Source organism: Pempheris klunzingeri, chromosome 17 (assembly GCF_042242105.1).
Source record: "Pempheris klunzingeri isolate RE-2024b chromosome 17, fPemKlu1.hap1, whole genome shotgun sequence".
NCBI classification, from domain to species: Eukaryota; Metazoa; Chordata; class Actinopteri; order Acropomatiformes; family Pempheridae; genus Pempheris; species Pempheris klunzingeri.
In genome coordinates this window covers 1,047,744-1,068,062 of record NC_092028.1, presented here as the reverse complement: position 1 = coordinate 1,068,062, position 20,319 = coordinate 1,047,744, and the positions used below count along the sequence as shown (strand labels likewise).

The window sequence follows — 20,319 nt, the reverse complement described above, 5'->3', positions numbered from 1 at the left end:
GGAGTCCCCTGGCAGTCTGAGCCTATAGCAGCATAACTAGGGGCTGGTCCAAGGCCTGATCCAGCCCTGAACTATAGGCTTCATCACTAAGGAAGGTTTTTAGTCCACTCTGAAATGTAGAGAGGGTGTCTGCTCCCCTGAACCCAGACTGGAAGGAGGTTCCACAGGAGAGGAGCCTGATAGCTGAAAGCTCTGGCTCCATCACTACTTTAGAGGACTTTAGGAACCACCAGTAGACCTGCAGTCTGGGAGCACAGTGCTCTAGTGGGGTAGTACGGTACTATGAGTTCTTTAAGATATGATGGAGCCTGAACATTAAGAGCTTTGGAGGTGAGGAGAAGGATTTTAAACTCTATTCTAGATTTTACTGGAAGCCAATGAAGAGAAGAAATCTGACTGATTGAAATCCAATTAGATAAAAGAAGATTCCTTCAGGTGTTCAGAGGAGCAGACCACTGAGTCACCTGAGAGTCCTTCTCAGATGGCAGAACAAACACAGAGCTCCTGGATGTCATATCATTACGCAACAGCCACATACTAACATTCCTGCTATGATTGGCCTGTTTGTCATGTGGCTCGGCCTGCAGCCCTGAGGCGTTCAGCGGGGGCCGGATCCTGAACCCCTCCCTCACTTTCAGGTAGCATAAAAGGAGCAGAGTTCAACCTCTCCCTCATTCTGTCCTCTCCTTCCAGAGCAGACACACACCTCCACCATGTCCACTTACTCCATGTCCAGCAGAAGCCGTCTCGGCACCATGAGGGCCCCCAGCGTGTACGCCGGCGCCGGAGGCTCCGGGATCCGCATCTCCAGCGTGAGCGCTCCCAGAAGCTTCTCCTCTGCCAGTGCAGGGTTTTCTGCCGCTGGCTCTGGTGCCGGTGCCGGTGCCGGCTTCAACCTGTCCGACGCCCTCGACATCTCAGACAACAAAAAAATGGCCATGCAGAACCTGAACGACCGCCTGGCCTCCTACCTGGAGAAGGTGCGCAAGTTGGAGACGGCCAACGCCGACCTGGAGCTGAAGATCAGGAAGTTCCTGGAGAGCAAGACCAAACCTGAGGGCCACGACTACACCGCATTCATGGTCACCATCAGCGACTTCCAGGGCCAGGTGAGACCAGGTTCTGATTCTGCACACAGGTCGGTCTCCTCGACCACAGACCTCAAGGTGCTCAAGCTGTTCCATTTGCCTGAACTCCCAAACTTTTGTGCTGGAGATTAAATCTTTTCCAGCACAAAAGCTGCTCCTCACTGACATGATAAGCCCTGCAGCCAGACTCAGGTGTGCAGGTGGTCATGATTCGTTGTTTCCTGCAGGATGAAAACGGGTGCGGCCACACCCAAAACACACAGAGGCCACCTGCAGCTGAAACAGGCCACAGCTCTAGTTTTGCATGATGTGCAAACAAGAACAAAAGGTCACTAAAACAGGAAACATGACTTCTATTTGCATAGTTTTTAATCAGTTCTGTAGCTGCCTCACGACCCTCTTTACTCTCGTGTGCAGCCTGTAACCAACAAATCCAAAAATAAAGTTTCACTTTTCTTTGAATTCTCTGTCTGAAACATGACAAACTTGCAGCCACGCTTCCTTTCCTGTCTTTGAGTCTCAGTGCCGGTTACACTTAGCGACACTGATACCAGTGGGTCAAGTGAAACACTTCCAGTCTGAACTTACACTTCTTGGTTTCAGATCTTAGACGCCACCCGTAGGAACGGGTCTCTCTACCTGGCGATTGACAACGCCAAGTTGGCTGCTGATGACTTCAGGGTCAAGTGAGTATACGATCAAACAACTCATATATGGTTTCCAGCTGAAAACACGTTCAGCCCTCTCTTCTTCTTGTGAAAGTAACTACAATCACAGAGCAAAGTGAATGAGGAAAAGGTCAACATACAGTGAAAGTGTTCTGTCTCTCTGTACTGTGGTGTTCAGACTTTGTCTTGTATGCAGAGAGAGCCCAGTTAACCCACTGAACTATACTGACTTTGAGGCTTATTTAGCGTGAGATTTGGCAAAGATGATGGTAACGTTTGAAAGAAATCATCCTTACCATCCATCCATACAAGTGTGCTTGAACAAATGACTGATGAAGTTTCCCCGTTTTGGATGAAGCAGCTGATTTGATTGTTGGTGTGCAGGTATGAGAACGAGCTGGCCATGCGTCAGTCGGTGGAGGCCGACATCTCCGGGCTGAGGAGGGTCCTGGACGAGCTGACTCTGGGAAGATCTGACCTGGAGATGCAGATCGAAGCCCTGAAGGAAGAACTCATCCAGCTCAAGAGGAACCACGAGGAGGTGGGCACAGAACAGCAATCTTTCACTACTTTACAAAGAGAAAAACATTCTAAAATCATCAAGTTCAGTTGGTTCAATCAGTTAATCAACATTGAGGCATTGAATGTCTTGCACTGTATCCTGAATTAGAGTCGAGTTGCACGTAAAACTTCATTATTTCATTACTAGTTAATCATAATAATTTTTTTATTCATACAAGTCCAAAATCTTCAAACTGCTGGTTTTGTCTGAGGATCAGTCAAAAGGTGATTCAGATGTTTGTTACCGCTATCTTCGACTGATTTCCAAACTCTGTACTCTGCAGGACCTGCTGGCTATGCGGACCCAGATGGGAGGCCAGGTGAACGTGGAGGTGGACGCCGCTCCCCAGGAGGACCTGTCCGCCGTCATGGCCGGAATCAGAGAGCACTACGAGGCCGTTGCCACCAAGAACCGCAGAGAGCTCGAGTCCTGGTTCCATGCCAAGGTGAGCAACATAAACCCTCTCACATCAGGAAGCACTTTTGAGATCAAAACAAATCCTCTTCCAAGTATATTCCTTAAGCTTTAGAGTCTGTATGATGACGCCATCATTTTCAAGAAAGAAGACATTATCTTCCTCTACCTTCATGTGGAGAAAATAGCTGGACCTTTTGGGCGTTTCCCTGTTCACTCCACTACAGTTAGAGGTTTTCTAGCAGGGTCGAGTGGCTACAACTGGAACTGCATGCTAGGACACCTAAACAGGGGCTTTAAGATTCCCAAAGCTGTTACACAAGACTACATAAAAACAACATATGACTTGAAATATATAGAAAATATAAATGACTAACTGTGTGATTTATGAGGATACATTGTTTGGTATGTTACTACAGTGAGTACTATAAACAAACAGCAGAGTGTCATCTGCATACATGTTGATTTATGAATAGAGACACACCCTCAGACCTGATTTCTGACACTTTTTCTTTCTTTGTTTTGGTGGTTTTTGTAGTCTGAGGAGCTCAATAAGGAGGTGGCCGTGAGCACAGAGACTCTTCAGTCATCACGTTCAGAGGTCACAGAGGTGAAACGCTCGCTGCAGGGTCTGGAGATCGAACTCCAAGCACAGCTCAGCATGGTGGGTTTCTACTATGTCTTGGTGTTTTTCATGTAAATCAACACAGTCTGTAAATATCTCATAGTTTCTTCTCCCCTTCAGAAAGCGTCTCTGGAAGGAACGCTCGCCGACACCCAGTCCAGGTACGCTAACATGCTGGGAGGTTACCAGAGGCAGGTGTCCGCTCTGGAGGCCCAGCTGGCCCAGCTGAGGGCCGACCTGGAGCGCCAGGGACAGGAGTACCAGACCCTGCTGGACATCAAGACCAGACTGGAGATGGAGATCGCCGAGTACAGGAGGCTGCTGGACGGAGAGCTGCTCACGTGAGTGGACCAGTCCACACTGGGATGATACTGGGATAATGCAGGATAGTGGACAAGACAAAGTTATGATAGTAAATTAAGTAGAATGTTACAATTATTCAAAAATACATAAAAATCATAAAATGAACATATAAACTTCTATACAAATATACAGTAAAGTACAAAGATATATATCTTTAAAGTGAAAACATCCAAAATGGTTATTTTATCATTACTTGGACAGCAAAACTGATTTTCCTCACAGAAATGGGCTTCAATACATGATTCCACCTCTTAGCAATAATAATAAAACATTTTTATATGGATAAATGATAAGTAGATTTTATATTTTGCAACTTTACAGAAAAACCCATTAAATAAACATGTTTATCCTGCTGGTTTGTAGAGGATTGAAAGCAGCTGCAGAACCAGTGAAACCAGTTCGTCAGAGTAATGGAAGCTAACAGGACTCTTGTTTGTGTGTTTTCCTGCAGCCCGTCAACCACGACCACCACGACAACTCGTAAAGTGGTGATCGTCACCAAGGAGATCGTAAACGGTGAAGAGGTCAGCTCTGAAACTCTCACGACTCAGTGAGACGACAAACATCCATCAACACACTGCCAGCCGTTCTCAGAAATACACCAATAAAATACTTCTGATGAACTGAAACGTGTGTGTGTGTGTGTGTGTGTATTAGTATCTGAACTCTTCATACAGTAGAAACAACTCAACTTGTATCAACTTTTATTCTCTTATTCTGCATAGAAATAAAAACTTCATGATATCAGAACCAGGTTTGTTACTGAATAAGTTTTCACATGCAAAGAAAGAGTTTGTTTTGGTGTTTTGGTGTGAAGAATATGTGAAGAATAATTGCAAAAATGTGCCTGAATGTAACACAGTGAGTTTTTGTTTTTGTCCAGGACTGTTTTGGTCTCAGTGAGCTGACAAACATCCATAAAACAATAAAATGTCCCCGTTTTCAACATTCACTGCCAAGTCACAGTTACAGTGATAATGCTATAATAATACTATAATACTTGTTTCCAGCACTTCTGTAGACAGAACTTAGCCGTCAGTGTGCTAACAGTTAGCTTTAAATATGCAAACAGTTAGCTGTCAATATGCAAAGAGTTAGCTGTCAGTGTGCTAACAGTTAGCTGTCAGTGTGCTAACAGTTAGCTTTAAATATGCAAACAGTTAGCTGTCAATATGCAAAGAGTTAGCTGTCAGTGTGCTAACAGTTAGCTGTCAGTGTGCTAACAGTTAGCTGTCCTGCTGAAGAGATGGCTCTCTCTAATGAGCTCTACAAAACACATGTATACTGGATGGGCGAACTCCCATGACCCCTCCAACAACCCCGCAAGGGTAAAGAACTGGTCCACTGGTCCACTGTTCCACGACCAGGACGGAAACCTCATTGTTCCTCCTGAATCTGAGGTTCGACAATCAGGCGGAGGCTCCTTTCCAGCATCCTGTAGTAGACTTTCCCGTGGAGGCTGAGTAGTGTGATACATCGATAATTGGAGCACACCCTGCGGACCCCTTTTGTTGAAAATGGGGACCACCACCCCGGTCTGCCAATCCACAGGTACTGTCCCTGACCTCCATGTAACACTGAAGAGGCGTGTCAGCCAAGACAGCCCAACAATGTCCAGAGCCTTCAGCATCTCAGGTTGAATCTCATCCACCCCTTAACTACCTCGGCGACCTCTGCCAGGGATATGGATGAGGCTTCCCCTGAGTCTTCAGACTCTGCCTCCTCCAGAAAGGACGTGTTGGTTGGGTTCAGGAATTCCTCAAAGTGGTCGTACCAGCCAGGCGACGGATAGGTAAGACCCTTGATGTCACTTTGGCCTTCACTTCTTCAAGGTGTTGTTTGAAAGACAGTGTCCTATCCAGGCGTACACCGAGGTACTTTGGTTCTTGCTGGAACTCCAGGCGCTTGGTCTCAACAGAGACCTCCAACTTCCGATTCGCTTCCCTGTTGTTGAGGTGATATAATGCCGACACCGTCTTACCAGTGCTGAGCTGCAAGCGCAACCTGCGAAAATAGGCAGCCAAGATGACCATGTCCTGGTTAAGGCCCTCTTCCACGTTGGTTGTCGCAGCATAATGGCCAAGTCGTCCACATACCCGTATCTTCTGGATGTTGTCTCTGGTAGGTCATAGGTGTAGATGTTAAACAGCATTGGTGAGAGGACAGACCCTTGCGGGACCCTGTTTCTCAGCTTTCTAAGCCTGCTTCGCTGGCCATTGCTGGTCCGTAGCTGCGATTTGACAGCATCTCCATGATGAAGTTCACCATATGCCGATCTGTGATGGTCCTCAGCAGCTTCAGCTGGAGTCCACGGTGCCAGACGGTGTCATAGGCGGCTGTCAGGTCCAGTAGGACTACCCCAGCCTTCTCTCTGGCATGGAAGCTGTCCTCAAGGCCTTGTGTGAGCAGTGTTACTTGGTCCACTGTTGACCTGCCCCACCGGAAACCAGCCTGTTCCTTAAGAAGCCATGGGTCCACCACTGGCTCGATGCGGCTGTGAATCATCCTCTCCAGGATCTTAAAAGAGACGCATAGCAGGGAGATGGGTCTGTAGGCCTTGGGGTCTTCTGCAGGTTTGTTGGGCTTCAACAGGGCTATGACAGCAGCCCGTCGCCCTGTCCTCGGGAGCTTTGACCTCCGGAAGCACGCAGAGAAGGCGGCGCTCAGCCAAGCAGATGTTTCCCTCTGGTGGGTCACAAACTCTGGGTGGATGTTATTGTAGCCAGACGCCTTGCCTTTGAGTTTGGAGATGGCTGCCCTGAGCTCAGCTGTTGTAAAGTCTCCAGACAGGTTGGCATCAACATTGGCTGCCCTAGAGAGAGCAGATACCTCGCATGATGTAAGGCGGGTGAAATCCTTATCTTCAGCCTGCCGAGATGGACCTGATGGGTTAGGGTGAAAAAAAACTAAATTATTATATTTGTTGTTGATATATATCTTTGTGTTTTTCTTTAATTTTGACTTCGATACTTTTAATTGTTTTTGAGCAGGGACAAAAAATGGGTGGGAATAAAAAAGAAAGAAAAAAATAATAAAACTTGTGGCACGGAGCGGACAGCTAAATAGGGGAATATGGTGGAGCTTGAGCCTGAGTGGGGGTAAACCCACTCAATTGCCAAGCAGTTGCTGACAACATCACCTTGGGAATTTCACCCAAGGAATTATTTCCACCTCTATAGTCTACAGAGGCGCACAGGTCCGTTATACTAACGAATGAGAGACGTGGTTCCGTAAAATTAACAATATTCTATAAACAATAGTTGAAAATAAACACTGTAAAACATTCTCACAACTAAAGCAGGGGTAAAATGAATTAAGTCAGAGCTGGGGCTGTCAATGGGGGCGTGGATCCCAAAGAAAAAGGGTCACCCTATGTGAATACACAAAAACACTCTTGTGAAAGGGAAAAAACAAACCAGGGATTGACGGCACAGCACACTGGGAAGGGATACCACCACTGAGACACCAATCCCACCACCGCAGGGGCTCAGCTCTGAAACAGAGAAAAAAAACAGTTAACAGGGCACACTCAACCAATCAAACCAAACCAAGAAACAATTTTAAATTCACTGATAGGTGTCAAGCTGTCACCTAATCTGAACAAAACAAATTCCAAGAAAAATATACAAACAATAAAACACCACTGGGACCAACAGTGGTGTGGCTTCAAATTAACCAATTACAACAAATGAACCAACTCAAATACCAAACTGGGACCCGACATTCAGAATTAACAGAAACAGTCCTTGAACTACAAAACAGTTACAAAACTAAACAAACTGATGTATGATCTGAAACCAAATAAACTGAACCAATAAACATAAGGAGAAAGAATTAACAAAATCAACTCAGGAATCCTGCTGTGTGTACAGTAAGACAAAAGTAAGACAAAAAAACTAAAAGCGGGCAGTAAATGCAACATAAAGAAAGGCTATTCGTTCATGCCGCATGCAGCGATGTAGCAGCTGAGCAGTGAAGCAAAGCGGCAGCAAAGCGGCAGCAAAGTCAGACAGCGGCAGCTGCGGTGATCCAGCGGTGAGGCAAAGCTGCAGCAAAATCCGACAGCAGCGAACAGCACCCACGGCTCTTCCGTCTCACACACCTGGAGGGAGCGCGTCGGATGCCGCTAGCCATGTAGCTTCCTGACAATGTTTGGAGGTACCTGTGAACCGGAAGCGAACCAGGGAGGGGCGTGCACTTGGCCTCGGAGGAAGAGGGGGCATCCAAAGGGCCACCACCCCCACTTTATAGGAGGCCAGCGTGCCATGATTGGCTTATCAACCCTGAGGTACACAAGGCAAATGCAGCCCATTCACACCAGGCAAGACTATTCTGCTACACTATCAAAAAAAATCAAAATGAAATTAGAATAATTTCTTAAGGCTATAATTTACCAATACATTAATTGATTTTCTGAAGGCCAGGTCGCGGTGGCACCAGCCTAAAGAAGGAAGTCCAGACATCCCATCCATCTCCAGCGAAGTTTTCAGCTCCTGGAGGATCCTGATAAGATGACCAACAGAACCACATCATCTGCAAAGAGCAGCAGTTCTGAGGTCCCAAACTGATCTCCTGAGCCTCCAAGAAGGTTACAGACAGGACAGGACAAACCAGGAGAACTCCAACATCTACTGAAGACTAGCTCCACAGAAATGACCCCTCTTGTTCTGAAGACTTCAGAAATAGGAACCAGCCACGGGAGGGCAAACGTTTCCGTTTGATGGTGAAGTGACTCTTAGAAGGTTTTCTGACTTTATTAGGGTGAAGTTTGTCCAAGTGACTGCGTTAAGTACATTAATCATAATGCAGTTTGCATAGAATTTGCATTTTATCAGCAGATGTAAACTGGATTTTTAAGACGCCCTCAAAAAGTACGCAGAATGGTATCTGATAAGCAGAGTGCAACCAGAATGAGACTTTATGAGCCCTAGTACAGCCGGATTATGACTGGCTTCACAGGAAGTCATCATTCAATTCAACAGCATCTTCTTCCCTGGACTAACGCCAGAATTCAGCTACGCATGTAGTCATGAAAAAGTCTTTTAGGACCCCTTTGCCTAGTAAAGCAAGATCAGGTGATTTTCATGACACTAAAAGATCGAGCATGGCTGGCTTTACAAGAAACAAGTGACAAAGACAGATCCTTAAGGGATCATCCAATAATATTCTTAAAACCCTAGTTGCTCGTTGCCTTAGCCCTAAATAACACCAACAGATCCCCGGCAAAGCCGCTCCGAGAGACAGTCCTAACTGGACCGTGGAGTGAGTTTAGCCAACTAGCCATACCTCATCAAACAAATCTAATGGCGCTTTTCCATCACACAGTTTTAGCTCTACTCAACTCGACTCGACTTGGGTCGTTTTCCATTACAGTAGCGTACCACCTCAAAGTGGGGCGTCGTCATAGCAAGACGGCCTGAAACTCCGGTGGCATAATTTGTGCGCGGCACAAACAAACACAACTAAGGACCTGGAGCGTTTGGTTTGTGTGGAGCCGTTTACCTCGTTCACAGAAATAATAAAAACGCCCGGTTTGTTTCCAGCGTTTTAAAAACGGCGGGTTCGATTCTTGTGAATGAGTCGCTCTCATGACTCATCCAGTGATGTCACTCCCTGGCCAATCAGTGGCCTGCAGTCTGTTGACGTCACATTTTCGGCTCGACTCAGCCGAGTAGGTACTAAAAAAGTAATGGAAAACCCTAAAGACCGTGTCGAGTCGAGTCGAGCCGAGTAGGTGCTAGTGGAAAAGCGCCATAACTAGCTCTATCCGAACCTGCTCCAGATCTGCCGATAACAGTATGAAAGCCGAAAGTCAGCTGACCGTCATTAACCCATTTGCCGCGTGTCAAGGTGGACCCATAAGGAAGCTGCTGCTGGCTGGGTTTTCCTTCATGATTCCTTCTGGAACCAGAATTTCCAAGCCAGCCTCACTAGTCATTTGCATATGTATTATATTTTCAGTTCCTTGAGGGCTACTTACTTACCTCTACTGAATTCAGGGTCTGCACATTATTAGCCCAAATAAAACCAGCCTTACGACCTTTCTTAATGTCACAGCTGAATTTGTCTCAAACTGTGGATCCGCTCAATAACAACCGCTGCTCGTTAAGCCAGATGTTCTACTAGTGCACCTGAATGGACCTGTGTGCTGATCTATGACTGATCAAAATGCTACACAGTAACAATAAAACACTTTGAGATTTGACTATTTTTCACTTAATTTCATATCCTGCCTGCAAATGACTTTCCTCAAAGTAGGTAAAATTATTTAAATGTTTCCTCATCAGTCATTTATCAGAAATGATTCTCCTTGATAAACTGAGCAAATGAACCACAAAAACGTTGTCACACGTTTTATTGAAGGACTTCAGACTCCATTCACAGTTAACAGCATCTGATTGGTGGAAGAGTTGCTTCTTCTATTGATCGTCTTCCTGCACGATGATCACCACCTTGGTGGTGGTGGTGGTGGTGGTGGTGGTACTGCTGCAGAAACACAGGGAAATAAACAATTAAGAAAAATACCTTTACTAGGGAACTTGTATTTTCTTTTACCTGGTTTCTTTTTCATGTCACAACCTGTCTGATGACACTTAAACTGATCACTTTAACATTTGAAAAAATAGATGAGAGTATTCTCAGGCCTATGACCATCTACCTTTAGTGTCCTGCAGAACTAAAGCCTCAACTGTACTTTTTAGCTAACGTTAGCATGCTAACACACTGAGCTAAGATAGTGAACACTGTAAGCATCACATGCTAAACATCAGCTTGTTTGCATTATCACTGTAAGGATGTTAGCATGCTGAGGTTAGCAATTAGCTCAATGTGCACAGTCTCACAGAGCTGCTATACCACTAATACTACTAGTACTACTAGTACTACTACTAGTACTACTACTACTTAGATATCAAGTTAACTCAAGTTAAAAAACGACAGAATCAGGGGACTTTGGTTGAAGATGGTTTGTGAGTATTTGTCCACACAACATGTATGAAAGAAGAACCTCAGACGGCGGCTGTTTACAGTGTCTGATTGGTCGGATGTGTTTCTGGTTGTATTGTGGTCTAACTGCTGGTGGTCACCACGTTTCCAGAGGAGTCGACCTCCTGCACAATGGTGACCACCCGGGTGGTGGTGGTGGTGGAGGTGGTTCTGCAGAAACACCAAAGAAATAATTCACTTTATTTTGGCTTTTTATTTATCATTTTGTCTTTAACTGTTGCTTTATATTATTATAAAGATGAACAAGAGAAGAAACATTAGAAAAAGTAGATAAAACTACTTTAAATCATGAAATATTACATCTAGATTGACTTTTTCTGGCTGCTGCTGTAAATAATGAGCCTCATCTGAAGGGACATTTGCCATTTTTTCTTGATTTTCTTCAGGTGAATATTGTGGTACACGTCGGCCAACATGTCTGACAGAGTCAATGAACCGTCTCCTCCTCTCACCTCTCAGTCTCCCCCTCCAGCAGCCTCCTGTACTCGGCGATCTCCAGCTCCAGCCTGGTCTTGATGTCCAGCAGGTCCGTGTACAGGACCTTCTGGTTCTCCAGGTCGGCCCTCAGCTGGGCCAGCTGCTCCTCCAGAGCCATCACCTGCCTCTGGTAGCCCGCCAGCATGTTGGAGTAGCGGCTCTTTGTCTCAGCCAGAGTCCCCCCCAGAGCTCCTTTCTGTTGGGAGGGGAAGAGGGACGACAGTCAGGTCAACAGTTACTGTCGCTGCCTGTTTCACTCGACAGTAAAACGCTTCAAAAAGCCCCTCAAACGTTTTCAGATTCTCAATAATATGGAAGTTCAGTTCTGCCAGAAAACAAACTGAATGGATGGAAAGTAAAAGACGTCAAATGTGAAACTCTGACAGACTTTTTTTAACTTTTCATTTTTAGTTAAAAACACCAATTTCACAAATGTCATATTTGCCTCGAGGGCCAGCATGCGACACCCTTAATTCAGAAAAGGAAAGACTATTTTAACTGGGAACAAAATGGTAGAAAGCTCAGGAAGAGCAACAGAGAAGAGACATAATACATTTATCTTGACAAACAGAATATCAGGCGTTCTTCTATATTTGATGTAAGTCAGTGTATTTATTGCACCTTGCTGATCTGAGCCTGCAGTTTGATCTCCAGAGTCTGAAGAGTTTGTCTGATCTCTGTGATCTCAGACCTGGACGTCTGCAGCGTCTCGGTGCTCACGGCCACCTCTTTGTTCAGCTCGGCCGTCTGCGGAGCACAAGGATCGATGAAGTTATTGATCACATATCAGGACATTAGACAGCAGCGTGGTGCAGAAACAGGAAGAGCAGAAACAAAATGCTCCAGTTTGAAATCTATGGGTCAAAAATGAAAGAAAAGTTTCATCTGCTGACTAGATTTCCTACATCTACATTAACATAAAAGCTTTAACTCTGTATTCTAGGGGGCGCCCTCGAGCTGATTAACCACACATATGCCCAAAACTCATGTGAGAACTTTCCTGTCGCTTGATGGTTTTGCAAAGTTTTGTGAGTTTTCAACCACTGCTCGTACCTCAGAAATGGTAAAAGTTACGAGGGGGCGCCATAGAAACGATGCACAGTTATAATATCAGTCGAAATACTAACAGGTTTCAGACGAGTGTAAAGGTTTGTGTGTTTTAATGCAACCTAACGGCATCAAACATGCGTTCTTAAAATGGAATCTGTCGACTGTCGGGCACAAAATATTCATAAAATTTGGTGTTTTTCAAGATGAAAGAAAGAGAAATGTTGTAAACATTTAAGAAACTTTATGCAAAATCTGTATTTTGGATCACTAGGGATCCACTGGACACCATTTTTGACGTGTGCACCAATGGTCAAGCATCCTCTCTCACTGTGGTAGTAATGATAATATCTACAAATACAGCTTTCAGTGCCGGTGACTGTTGGCTCCCGCAAACGTTTGTGCTCAGGCCCCAATTAAACAGAAAGTGTCTTTGGTGTGACTGGAGACGGAGCTGGTTTTGGACTGCAGGGGGCAGCAGGGAGCAGGTCTCACCTTGGCCTCGAACCAGGACTCCAGCTCTCTGCGACTCTTGGTGGCGACGGCCTCGTAGTGCTCTCTGATTCCGGCCATGACGGCGGACAGGTCCTCCTGGGGAGCGGCGTCCACCTCCACGTTCACCTGGCCTCCCATCTGGGCCTGCAGAACCAGCAGGTCCTGCAGGAAGAACGCGGTTACACCTCTGGATCGTCATCTTTACTTTAGTTTCTCAGTCGTGGTTTTGTTGGTCTCACCTCCTCGTGGTTCCTCTTCAGCTGGATCAGCTCGTCCCTCAGACCCTCCACCTGCATCTCCAGGTCGGCCCGGCTCAGAGTCAGCTCGTCCAGGACCCTCTTCAGCCCGGCGATGTCGGCCTCCACCGACTGACGCATGGACAGCTCGTTCTCGTACCTGCAAAGACACCAAAACGAGTTCAAGAAACTCACCTGACTGTTTACCTGATTACAAAGGACACGCCCACGAAAACACAAACGTTATCGGATGATTTCATGTTGAGGTTCCGATGGAAGAGTCCACGCTGAAGGAAACAACTTCTCACACTCACTTGACTTTGAAGTCGTCGGTGGCCAGCTTGGCGTTGTCGATGGCGAGGACGAGGGCGGCGTTTCCACAAGAGGCGACGTTGATCTGAACAGGAAGGAAGAGAGAAACTGTGAGAACGACAACACGTTCAGAGGCTGCACGGAGCTCTGCGGCCACCAGGCGGATCTACACACCAGCTAATCACAAACACGGCGCTCAGTTTTTACTAAATGATCGGTTTATATCTTTATTTCACTGTTTTATATTTACATTTGTACAATCTCTACTAAATATCTGTGGGTTAAATGATTCCATTTTTTATGTATAAATGTAAAACCTTTAATTTTCAGAATGCAACAAGTTCTTAAAACTGTTAACAAAACTCTCTTTGCCCATAATTTAAAGACATAAAAACCAAAGAACTAAAACAGAAAAACTGAAGCCATTAAAATGTATAAAAAGAAAAACAAAAAAGTTATGAGACTGAAAATTTTAAAAAGAAAAACGTACAAATTAAAAAAACTAAAAACTAAAAATCACCTAAATGTATGAAACTCAAAAAACTTAAATAATCTCAGAAACTTAAAATTAGACCTTAAAAAAGTTTAACCCCCAAAAACAAAACAAAAAATAAAACTCATGTTCCCCCAAAAAGTTTTTTTAACTTTAAAACCTTCAAATAAAAAAACTGAAATTGTCAAATTAAAACCTCGGTCGCTTTAAAAGCTCAAAAGTTATAAGATGTAAAAATGTTGAACAGTTAACTTAAAGATTAATAGTTAAAAACTTTCAAACCCGAGAAATGAAACAACCATGAAAGTAAACAAGAAAAAGTTCAACTGAAGTGTGTTTTCACACTCAGGTGATAAAACCTGTTACCTGTTTAAACTCTTCGTCTCTCCTCATCCTCGAGCGTTGAAATATATTTTGCAATTCAAACATCCTTTAAAGCAAATATTCAGAGCACATATTTACTGAACACGTTTGTTGTTCAGCTGTTGGATGTTTGCACACAGTAAAAAATATAAAGTGGTAATATTTGTCTGTTGTTCAGCTCTAAATGTCTTCAGGTGAAGTCGTCTCCTTTAAAAACAAACTTATGTTAAACATTTTTCTAAACGTGAACGTTTTTAAAAGAGAAAAGTCTGAAGCCAGAATGAAGACTGTAACAAGACTGAAGGACTAGAAATAAACAGCATTATAATCTAATACTAGTGAAGAAGTCAGTCCCACCAAACTCTCTACATTATTTTGAGCATTTAAAGAAATCACAAAGCAGCTTTCAAAGCGTCGTCTACACCTCCAGAGCACGCTGTCGATCGTCACAGAGGCCGTTTGTTACTTTGAGCACATTTAGCTGACGATATTGTTCGGTGGGATTCTGAATGCAGGACTTTTACTCGTGCCTGAGTGTTTTCACACTGATGTAGTGGTTCAGGTGTTTGAGTTCAGCTCCAGATCAACTTTACTACTAAACCCTGAACACTTTGTCTCATTACAGTTTATAGTATAGTCTCATATAGTTTTCATTACCTCACTTTTACTTCTTGAAGACTTTAAAATCTCACCTGGATTTCTAAATCTCTCATTTTATCTCATTCAAAAATGTTTCATATTTTTTCTTTTTTAGAAACATCACCAAAGACGGGGTCTCCAACCCTGATCTGTAACTTGAGCCATTTGATTGGTGGAAACGTTTGAGGCCTGTCTGCACAGGGAGGTCAGTTCAGGGAGAAATGGTCCCATGAAGGAGAAGAACAGTGGGAATAATCTGCTGTTTCCTTCTCGGTCTCTGAGCTCTCACCTGGTCCTGCAGCTCTTTGATGCGGACGCCGAAGCCGGTGAAGTTGTGAGCCTCCGGCGCCGCTCTGCTCTCCAGGAACTGTCTGATCTTCAGCTCCAGGTCGCCGTTGGCCTTCTCCAGGCTGCGCACCTTGTGCAGGTAGGAGGCCAGCCGGTCGTTCAGGTTCTGCATGGTGGCCTTCTCGCTCACTGAGATGTCGATGGCGTCCACCAGGTTGGCTCGGCCGGCGGTCGCAGCTCCGCCGCCGCCGGCAGCAGAGGAGAAGAAGGAGGCCTTGGAGACACGGACCCCGGACCCTCCGGCTCCTCCGTACACGCTGCCTCCCCCGATGCTGCTGAGCCGCTGGGAGGAGGAGGAGGAGGAGGAGACGAAGGGTCCCGTCACGATGGAGCTCCTCATGGGGGAGGACATGTAGCTGCTGCGGGTGGAGAAGGAGGTCATGGCTGAGGGTCGGCTGGTCGTCGGCTCTGAGCGGAGAGTGAAGGCTGCTGGGACGTCGCCTCCTTTTATCCCTCAAAGTGAGGCTGGAGGGTGGGGGGGTGGCACACAGGTGGTGGAGGTGGATCTGCCCCCGGGGCCCAGGACCAGAGGGCCCCACGGGGCCCCGAGGACCAGACATCCAGTCAGACCTCAAACGCCTCACAGCTCAGTCTGCAGAGAGGTTCAAGGACAGCTGGAGGGTGGGAACTTTAAAACCTCATGCATCACATGGTCCTGTGTGTTACTTCAGATGAATAATCTACTGGAAACCAGTTTTTCTTCCTTGTGTTTGCATAAGCAGAGTCAGTAACAGGAGACTCACTCACTCACTCTTCCTCCGACCGCTCTGCACCATGGGAGCAGATTTAGTGATAAAGTGTTGATCCCTCCCTTCTATCTTAACTCTAAGGCTGATACCAAATGTGTTTACAACCCATCTGTGATCTGATTGTCCAAACTGTGACTTAATGCTGCTCTGTTCACTTCACATGACATCTGTTTTCTGTCCGTCCAGAAGAGGGAGCCCTCCTCTGCTGCTCGTCTGGAGCTTTCTACCATCTTTCCTGGTTAAAGAGTAACGGGGGAGGGGGGGTCCTCTCTGTCCACATCCTGGTGTCTGAAGGTACTAAAGGGATGTGAACCCTCTCCGTCAGTAGCCTGTGGCTCCTCTCTGGCCCCAACGCTGGGGTCAGGACTTTGACGAGGCCAGTCCAGAGTGCGAATCCTGTTTCCTAGAAGCCGTTCGTTGGTAGTTTAGCTGGAAAGCTTTGAGTCGTTGTTTTACTGCGTGACCCATTTTCAGCCCAGCTTCAACTGCTGACTGATGACTGGAGATTCAGATCAAGATTTTATTGGCAGGCCAGAGGATTCATGTTTCCCTGGGTGATGTGGAGTCGTCGTCAGGTCCGGAGGGAGTGAAGCAGCCCCACCACCACCGTGCTTCACTGCTGGGAGGAGCTTCTTGGTATGGAGTGCTGGCTTTCCTCCAAACAAGGTTTTGGTTTTGATTGGGACCAAATAATTTCATTTTGAGCTCATCTGTCCGGTTTGAAGCTTCTTTCTACTCTGCCATGAATGTCTGCATGTACGTTCACAGAGAGGACGGACACTCTCTAGAGGTGACGTGGGGCTTGGCCTTCACCTCATTTATTATGTTCCTGGTGCTTCTTGATGATAGTTTAGATGGACGTCCACTTCCAGGCAGAGTTGTGGTTGATCATATTGGTTATTTCTTGTTCTATGAGTTGTCGTTTAGCGGCTGGACGGAGCTGGGATCTTTTGGGAATGGTCCTTTCCTCTTGGCACTCCACTGGTTTAGTTGGTCTCCGCTCTCCTTTAAACAGAGCTGTCCGACTCCTTTCCTGTGTTTGTCTCGTTTGATTGCTTCATTGATTAATGAGGAACCCAAATGTGTTTGTCATCTGTTCTCTTCCTTTTGCTCATGAACTGATTCCATGCTTCATGTAGTTCTTTTGGCTTCTCACTCACTTCCCTCTAAACAAGTGCATGCAGGTGATGATGGAACAAGAAAATCATGGTAAAACAGCAGAGACTCAAGGGGTTCACATCCTTTCAGCAGCACTGCATGTATGAAACAATGCCCACGTTTAAAGACACCAGAATGAACCTTTAACAGGCTTTCTTTTATCTGAATCAAGGATTTAAAGATGTTGGTCGTAAACATGCAAAAACAACATGGTGTATAAAGACAGTGAACATGACTGAAGACTCATTCTTCAAAAACACGCCTGTAAAACCTCAAACAAACTTACCTTAAACAAAGATGGACGCTGTAAATCAGCCTTTGGCAGCTTCTCTCCATCACTGTTTGCTCTGCTCACACATTAACACTCAGACTAAACCTGGCGCTCATCTCATCTCGTCATTATCAAAGTTTACACTCCTTCTTTATTCCACCTCTTTAGCTCAAAGTCAAATTCTGATATTTAAAGCAAAGGACAGCGTCTCCATTTCCTGTATGTCTACAGCTGTTTCCACTTCTTATAGAAATACATATTTAATCTATTACTTTCTGCAACTTTTATTCTGCTGAGTGCTTAAATGTGTTTGTATGAAGTCATAGGAAAAGAATAAAAGAATAAATATAAAGAGGAAGACCAAAATACTAAAGAATAATTAGAAGCATTTTCATATATTTTCATATTTATTTGTTCATTTCTGACTTTAGTTATTTGATTTAAAAAAATATATGTTCATTTATTTTTTGCATATTAATAGTTCATTTGACTTATAACAAGTAATAACAAATGAACGGATACTAATAAATACATTACTTTATATAAAGAAATACAAATATGTGTTTAAAGGTATATAAATAATATAAACGGAAACAAAAGAATATTTATAATAATAATTTTAGATTTTCTTTGTTTTTGTAATTTCACATGTATCATGTGAGAGGAGCCACAGGCTACTGACGGAGAGGGTTCACATCCCTTTAGTACCTTCAGATACCAGGATGTGGACAGAGAGGACCCCCCCCCCTCCCCCCGTTACTCTTTAACCAGGAAAGATGGTAGAAAGCTCCAGACGAGCAGCAGAGGAGGGCTCCCTCTTCTGGACGGACAGGAAACAGATCAGTAAAGAACCTCCGACCGCTCTGCACCATGGGAGCAGATTTAGTGATAAAGTGTTGATCCCTCCCTTCTATCTTAACTCTAAGGCTGATACCAAATGTGTTTACAACCCATCTGTGATCTGATTGTCCAAACTGTGACTTAATGCTGCTCTGTTCACTTCACATGACATCTGTTTCCTGTCCGTCCAGAAGAGGGAGCCCTCCTCTGCTGCTCGTCTGGAGCTTTCTACCATCTTTCCTGGTTAAAGAGTAACGGGGGGAGGAGGGGGGTCCTCTCTGTCCACATCCTGGTGTCTGAAGGTACTAAAGGGATGTGAACCCTCTCCGTCAGTAGCCTGTGGCTCCTCTCACATGATACATGTGAAATTACAAAAACAAAGAAAATCTAAAATTATTATTATAAATATTCTTTTGTTTCGGTTTATATTATTTATATACCTTTAAACACATATTTGTATTTCTTTATATAAAGTAATGTATTTATTAGTATCCGTTCATTTGTTATTACTTGTTATAAGTCAAATGAACTATTAATATGCAAAAAATAAATGAAACATATATTTTTTTAAATCAAATAACTAAGGTCAGAAATGAACAAATAAATATGAAAATATATGAAAATGCTTCTAATTATTCTTTAGTATTTTGGTCTTCCTCTTTATATTTATTCTTTTATTCTTTTCCTATGACTTCATACAAACACATTTAAGCACTCAGCAGAATAAAAGTTGCAGAAAGTAATAGATTAATAGATTGTCAACTTGTGTGCATGTTATCAGGCCAAAATCTCCAGGGTATGTAAACTTTTGATCATTTTGGTCATTTGGGTAGTTTCTGTTGTCATTATGATTTAAAAAGAGTAAACACAGTTGTTTGACAATAAATGGCTTCACCCAACGACTAACCATGAGTGAAAGAAAGGATTTTGTGTTATCATTCATATTCTCTGAAAAATGGCCAAGAAATCATAAATTCTGCCAGGGTATGTAAACTGATGAGCACAACTGTGTATATATATATATACACACACATATATATACATACATATATATGTGTGTGTGTCTGTGTGTGTGTATGTATATATACACACATATACATATATATATGTATATATACACACACGTATATACAGTGCTGTGAAAAAGTATTTGCCCCTTTACAGATTTCTTCTGTTTTTGCTTTTTTGTCAAACTTACATGTTTCAGATCATCAAACAAATGTTAATATCAGACAAAGATAACCTGAGTAAACACAAAAAGCAGTTTTTAAATGATGATTTTATTTATTAAGGGACAAAAGCTATCCAAACCAACCTGCCCTATGTGAAAAAGTCATTGCCCCTTAAACCTAATAACTGGTTGTGCCACCCTTGGCGGCAACAACTGCAATCAAGCGTTTGCAGTAACTGGTAATGAGTCTTTCACATCGCTGTGGGGGAATTTCAGCCCACTCTTCTTTGCAGAATTGTCTTAATTCAGCCACATTGGAGGGTTTTGGAGCATGAACGGCCTGTTTAAGGTCATGTCACAGCATCTCAATCGGATTTAAGTCCAGACTTGGACTAGGTCACTCCAAAACCTTCACTTTGTTCTTTTTTAGCTATTCAGAGGTGGACTTGCTGGTGTGCTTCAGATCATTGTCCTGCTGCAGAACCCAAGTGTGCTTGAGCTTAAGGTCACGAACTGATGGCCGGACATTCTCCTTCAGGTTTTCTGGTAGAGAGCAGAATTCATGGTTCCATCAATTACGGCAAGTTGTCCAGGTCCTGAAGCAGCAAAGCAGCCCCAGACCATCACACTACCACCATGTTTGACTGTCGGTATGATGATCTTTCTCCAACATGCTGTGTTAGTTTTACACCAGATGTAACAGGACACACACCTTCCAAAAAGTTCCACTCTTGTCTCATCAGTCCACAGAATATTTTCCCAAAAGTGTGGGGGATCATCAAGATGTTTTTTAGCAAGTGTGAGATGTGCCTTTGTGTTCTTTTTGGTCAGCAGTGGTTTTCGCCTTGGAACTCTCCCATGGAGGCCATGTTTGTCCAGTGTCTTTCTTATTGTTGAATCATGAACACTGACCTTAACTGAGGCAGGTGAGGCCTGCAGTGCTGTAGATGTTGTTCGGGGTTCTTCTGTGACCTCCTGCATGAGACGTTGATCAC

The 20,319-nt window shown here is 44.3% G+C and overlaps 2 protein-coding genes across 7 annotated transcripts; one reads left to right on the top strand and one right to left on the bottom strand.

The window, feature by feature from the left end:
• Positions 1-664: 664 nt before the first annotated feature.
• Positions 665-4,349, top strand: LOC139216628 (keratin, type I cytoskeletal 13-like). The gene is made up of 7 exons (XM_070847807.1): positions 665-1,109; positions 1,692-1,774; positions 2,141-2,297; positions 2,602-2,763; positions 3,271-3,396; positions 3,478-3,698; positions 4,172-4,349. The coding sequence occupies exons 1-7, from the start codon at positions 714-716 to the stop codon at positions 4,272-4,274; spliced, it is 1,248 nt and encodes a 415-aa protein (XP_070703908.1). The 5' UTR covers positions 665-713; the 3' UTR covers positions 4,275-4,349.
• Positions 4,350-10,060: 5,711 nt separating this feature from the next.
• On the bottom strand, positions 10,061-15,535 carry LOC139216627 (keratin, type I cytoskeletal 50 kDa-like). 6 transcript variants are annotated; one of them, XR_011585570.1, is made up of 8 exons: positions 15,077-15,535; positions 13,295-13,377; positions 12,984-13,140; positions 12,745-12,906; positions 11,824-11,949; positions 11,178-11,398; positions 10,727-10,875; positions 10,061-10,206 (listed from the first exon to the last, which is right to left on the bottom strand). XR_011585570.1 is itself a non-coding variant. In XM_070847803.1 (8 exons), the coding sequence occupies exons 1-7, from the start codon at positions 15,515-15,517 to the stop codon at positions 10,788-10,790; spliced, it is 1,278 nt and encodes a 425-aa protein (XP_070703904.1). In that variant the 5' UTR covers positions 15,518-15,535; the 3' UTR covers positions 10,061-10,206; positions 10,747-10,787. The 6 variants fall into 6 exon arrangements, 4 of the variants coding, with proteins under 4 accessions (XP_070703904.1, XP_070703905.1, XP_070703906.1 ...); XR_011585571.1 differs by having other exon boundaries at positions 10,061-10,203; XM_070847803.1 differs by having other exon boundaries at positions 10,747-10,875.
• Positions 15,536-20,319: the final 4,784 nt, after the last annotated feature.

Excerpts from the sequence above, each read along its gene's own strand:
- LOC139216628 (XM_070847807.1), top strand. The coding sequence starts at position 714 with ATGTCCACTTACTCCATGTCCAGCAGAAGCCGTCTCGGCACCATGAGG. Across the intron at positions 1,110-1,691 it reads TCAGCGACTTCCAGGGCCAG|ATCTTAGACGCCACCCGTAG; the intron begins GTGAGACCAGGT and ends TCTTGGTTTCAG. Across the intron at positions 2,298-2,601 it reads TCAAGAGGAACCACGAGGAG|GACCTGCTGGCTATGCGGAC; the intron begins GTGGGCACAGAA and ends TGTACTCTGCAG.
- LOC139216627 (XM_070847803.1), bottom strand. The coding sequence starts at position 15,517 with ATGACCTCCTTCTCCACCCGCAGCAGCTACATGTCCTCCCCCATGAGG. Across the intron at positions 11,950-12,744 it reads AGTCCTGGTTCGAGGCCAAG|ACGGCCGAGCTGAACAAAGA; the intron begins GTGAGACCTGCT and ends TGTGCTCCGCAG. Across the intron at positions 11,399-11,823 it reads TGCAGGCTCAGATCAGCAAG|AAAGGAGCTCTGGGGGGGAC; the intron begins GTGCAATAAATA and ends CCCTCCCAACAG.